Source organism: Penaeus japonicus, unplaced genomic scaffold (genome assembly GCF_977035675.1).
Source record: "Penaeus japonicus unplaced genomic scaffold, GWHDUDI00000001_assembly GWHDUDI00000004, whole genome shotgun sequence".
Classification (NCBI taxonomy): Eukaryota; Metazoa; Arthropoda; class Malacostraca; order Decapoda; family Penaeidae; genus Penaeus; species Penaeus japonicus.
Genome location: NW_028234406.1, coordinates 10236529 through 10241528, shown reverse-complemented (window position 1 = coordinate 10241528; position 5000 = coordinate 10236529). Strand labels below are relative to the sequence as shown.

General features: G+C 48.1%; 1 protein-coding gene across 1 annotated transcript in view; it reads left to right on the top strand.

Annotated features, from left to right (window-relative positions):
* LOC122255225 (uncharacterized) overlaps positions 1-5000 on the top strand; it is a 41698-nt gene that overhangs the window by 31299 nt on the left and 5399 nt on the right. The window contains exon 4 of the mRNA XM_086535772.1: positions 4326-4487. Coding sequence (XP_086391898.1) covers positions 4326-4487 — 162 coding nt within the window. The remainder of the gene's footprint in view (positions 1-4325; positions 4488-5000) is intronic.

The following is a 5000-nucleotide window of genomic DNA, read 5'->3' as shown; positions in this document are numbered from 1 at the left end:
TAAGAGTATCCTTCCGTTATTTATTCTCACGAGTCCTATCGGTGGGATTTGCAAGCAGATACGTAATGCATTTTGACAGACGGGGAGGATGTGGATTATAATTGTTCGATGAAACACTAAACGCGTCTTTGTGTTTTCTTCTTCTCGGTTCTATATGGTTACATATTTTTTCACTGGTTTTGTTATAACTGAATCTTTTGTGGTGCCGAGTCTTTTTTTTTAAAGTTTAACGTCGCCGCTAGAGGACTCTCGGTCGAGGGAGCAACATGGCCATCTCCTTTTATATCAGATTGATGGTCTCTCCTTGGGCGGCGGGCTACCTGGCCGTTCACTTGTGTGCGCTGCCAAAGGAATTCCTGCCCAGCCTCGGAATACGGATGAAGAGAGAACAAGAGGCGGAAAAGAGGCAGAAAGAGAGGCACCCCAGAGGCCGGTCCGAGCCCAAGCGACCCTCGTGAGCGGGAGAACTGGGGGGTTTCCGCCGCCCCAGTCTCGTTATTTTCCCTGGTCGACGCAGGTTTCTGGTGTGATTGAGTGAGTGATTCGATGCCGATCCAGGCCATCCATTCCGAGTCATTAGGCGGGGAAGATTACCTCGATCTGATGCTAAGAATTCCTCTCAGGCAACTCTGTAAGAGAAGGGGGGATAAAAGGTGGTCAGAAGGAACGGAATAAAGGAGGCGGAATAATAGGTGAACACAAGAGAGAGAGAGAGAGAGAGAGAGAGAGAGAGAGAGAGAGAGAGAGAGAGAGAGAGAGAGAGAGGGAGAGGGAGGGAAGGAGAGGAAGGAAATGGGGTGATGTTAAAAAAAGTTGATTACGATGCGACAAATTTAACCCTTTCCTTGTAACACATGTCTTATTCGAGGCGGAACACCCTGGAATATCCCTTATGGTCGGAAACCTCGGGTGATCATACATGTTAACGTCTTTATGCAATTTGGAAAGATATTGGCGACTTCCTGTAGCCTGCATTTACTGCCATCAGTTACTTAAATGTTGCATAATTTGGATGTTTAGCGAAGTACGGTGTAGTTACGTAGTATGTAAGAGTATCCTTCCGTTATTTATTCTCACGAGTCCTATCGGTGGGATTTGCAAGCAGATACGTAATGCATTTTGACAGACGGGGAGGATGTGGATTATAATTGTTCGATGAAACACTGAACGCGTCTTTGTGTTTTCTTCTTCTCGGTTCTATATGGTTACATATTTTTTCACTGGTTTTGTTATAACTGAATCTTTTGTGGTGCCGAGTCTTTTTAAAAAAAAGTTTAACGTCGCCGATAGAGGACTCTCCGTCGAGGGAGCAACATGGTCGTCTCCTTTTATATCAGATTGATGGTCTCTCCTTGGGCGGCGGGCTACCTGGCCGTTCACTTGTGTGCGCTGCCAAAGGAATTCCTGCCCAGCCTCGGAATACGGATGAAGAGAGAACAAGAGGCGGAAAAGAGGCAGAAAGAGAGGCACCCCAGAGGCCGGTCCGAGCCCAAGCGACCCTCGTGAGCGGGAGAACTGGGGGGTTTCCGCCGCCCCAGTCTCGTTATTTTCTCTGGTCGACGCAGGTTTCTGGTGTGATTGGGTGAGTGATTCGATGCATCCAGGTCATCCATTCCGAGTCATTAGGCGGGGCAGATTACCTCGATCTGATGCTAAGAATTCCTCTCAGGCAACTCTGTAAGAGAAGGGGGGATAAAAGGTGGTCAGAAGGAACGGAATAAAGGAGGCGGAATAATAGGTGAACACAAGAGAGAGAGAGAGAGAGAGAGAGAAGAAGAATGCGTCCGCGTCACCTCATTTGGGAACATTGAGTCGCCAACCGCACGGTGGGCGCCGCGTCCTGCCTCCTCCCTCCTCGTGATTATTAGGGAAATTTCGAGCAAGTCTTGATACGGTTGTCGGGACTGATGACGTGATTACGGGGCGCTTCAAGACCGCTCGGCGTGACTATTCTATTTTTTTTTTTAGATTGCAACAAACTTCAACTGAAGATACAGTAGAACGACCATGTTGCATGCACACGAAAATAAAAATGCAAAAATGAAAGTAGGAAACCAAACAACCACTCGAACGCGAACCGCTGGACACAGTGAGAGAAACTGGAGTTTCGCCCCAAGACACGACCGCAAAAATACTGAAACGCGCAGGATATTAGAAAAACAACAACAGTATGTGCCAAGTAGCTTTATGGAGGAAAAAGAAAAAAGAAAAAAACAACAACAAAAGAATAAACGCCGAGGTGAAAACCCTCGAAAAGCTTTAATATATTGGGATCTATTACCCGAAGCCTCATCAATAAATCCTAGTATTCCTCATTCATCGGATCATCTCGACCGATGTCTCCCTCTTTAGAGAAGTATTCAGCAAAAAATCGACTGTGATTTATCTCATTAAACTATGGAATCACTTTTAGAAGCACCCCGTGGACCCTCTCCGTGTAGTAATTTATCTGTGTCAGGAAGTGGATGACTTCCTAAGGAGAGTTGAAATCTCCATGGTCCTTCTCTCCGCCCGAGCCCGTTTTGACTTCTTCCTGGACAGGGGCAGCTGCTGCTGTTCTTAGGAGGGCTCCCACCTCCTCTAAATATTTAAGTCATTGGTTATTTAATCTCTCTCTCTCTCTCTCTCTCTCTCTCTCCCCCCTCCCTCAACTCTCTCTTTCTTCTGCCAGTCGATCTCTTCTCACACAAACCCTCCGGATCTATCCTCCATCTCTCATCTCCCCTCTCTCTCTCTCTTTCTCTTTCTCTTTCTCTTTCTCTCTCACACTCTCTCCCTCTCCCCCTCCCTCTCTGGTGTGCGTGCGCGCGCGCGCGCGTGTGTGTATGTGTGTGTGTGTGTGTGTGTGTGTGTGTGTGTGTGTGTGTGTATAAATCCATGTGGTCATGCGACTTAAAGGAAAAGAAAAACTGAAGGGAAAAGAAAAGCGATCGCCGCCTGGCCGCTGAGCCGAGATTAGTGGCGAACAGGGGACGCGGATTTATTTTTCTTTTCTTCTCTCTCTCTCTCTCTCTCCAGCTCACTATCTTCCTCTCAGTCTTCTCCCCCCTCATCTCTCTCTCTCTTCTCTTTCTCTCTTTCCTCTCCTCTCTCTCTTCTCTCTCTCTCTCCCTCCCTCTCTCTCCCTCCCTCTCTCTCTCTCTCCCTCTCTCTCTTTTTCTCTCTCTCTCTCTCTCTCTCTCTCTCACTCACTCTTCCCCCCCCCCCCCCCATGCTGGAGACGGCGCGCGGCGCGAGTGCGCTTCGCGTCCCCCTCAAGGCGAGGCAGATGGCGAGTGCCGGCCGCCGTTGGTGATGATAAGCTCGTTATCGCTGTCGTCATCGCTATTATCGTCACCTGGGTGATGGTTCCCTCGGCTTGGCTTGGAGCTTGAATGTCAGCTTGTCCTTCCTGTGTCCTTCTAAGATGTGACATGACACCGCGCGACGCCGTGACGCAGCCCCGACAGCTGTCACGGGTGGGTATCGGTGGCGGCGGCGCCCGGGGTGCGTGGGTGGCCATGTGCTCGTCACCTGGCACGTCGCGTGGGCGGGGTGGGGTGGGGTGGGGGTGTGTGTGTGGGTGGGGGGGGTGCGTGAGTTGGCAGCTTGATTAGTTCCGCTTTTTGTCTTTCGTTTATTGTTTTCTCTTGGTCATTTTTTTTTCGTCGTTTCTGTTAGTATTTGTTTTTGTTTATTTACCTTTCTCTTCTTCTCTCTCACTCTTATTCCTCTTAGCCCGTCTCTCCCATTCCGTGCCACCTGGCGTCACCGCGGTCGGGTTACCTCGTCGGGGTGATGCCAGCGCTTGTGCTGTTGTTGTTGATATCATCATAATCATCATCATCACCATCACCATCATCATCACCATCATCATCATCATCACATCATCATCACCATCCCCATCACCATCACCATCATCATCACCATCATCATCATCATCATCACCATCATCACCATCACCATCACCACCATCATCATCATCATCATCACCATCATCATCATCATCATCATCATTAGTTGCTGATATTATAATAGCTGTTGTAGCAGCAAAAGTACAAGTAAAAGTACAAATTTCTGTTGTTGTGGTAGGAGTAGTAGTAGTAGTAGTAATAGTAGTAGTAATCGTAGCCTAATCTGTGACTTGAGTTAAGAGTTCCATTTGCCGATGTGATTTTTTTTTTTTTTTTTAATAAATTTACTGTCATTATGTTCTCCCCATGATCGATTTTTTTTGTATATCTTCATGTCTATACTTTTCCATTTCGTAATCACCCGCATCGCTTTTCTTGAGCGATGCCACCATAGCCTTCCTCTGTTGTACAACCTCATTCTCCCTCCCGCAGGTCTCTTCCATCCGGCAAGACTTCAACGACCTGCTAACAGCTCTTCCGGAAGGCACGATGGCCGGGTCGCCTGCCGCGGCCGCCCCCAAGGGACAGGAGCGAGAGGTGCGTTATGCGGGTTTCGTGCTCTTGGGTGTGTTGGGAGATTGTGTGTGTGTGTGTGTGTGTGTGTGTGTGTGTGTGTGTTGGGAGATTGTATGTATGTGTGTGTGTGTGTGTGTGTGTGTGTGTGTGTGTGTGTGTGTGTGTGTGTGTGTGTGTGTGTGTGTGTGTGTGTGTGTGTGTGTGTGTGTGTGTGTGTGTTGGGAGATTGTATGTATGTGTGTGTGTGTGTGTGTGTGTTTGTGTGTGTGTGTGTGTGCGCGCGTGTGTGTGTGCGTGCACTGATGCTTGTTCGCGGTCCTGTTCTTGCACAAGAATGCATGTGAAAGTTTGGTTCTTTTGAGAAGTTTTGTGACATGCGATGACTCGGCTAAATGACTATGCTGCTCTCTTATCTTTTCACAATCTCCCTCTTTCTCACCTGCTGCGTGTTTTGGTGTCCAGTCATACGCCTCTGTGTCAGTCTTTACATGTATCTGGCTTTTTTATGTGTGCATTGTTGATTAACGGAGAATGTACTAATATCAAGAGGGTGGCAACACTGATTTTATAACGCGTTTGTGTGCGAAGCGG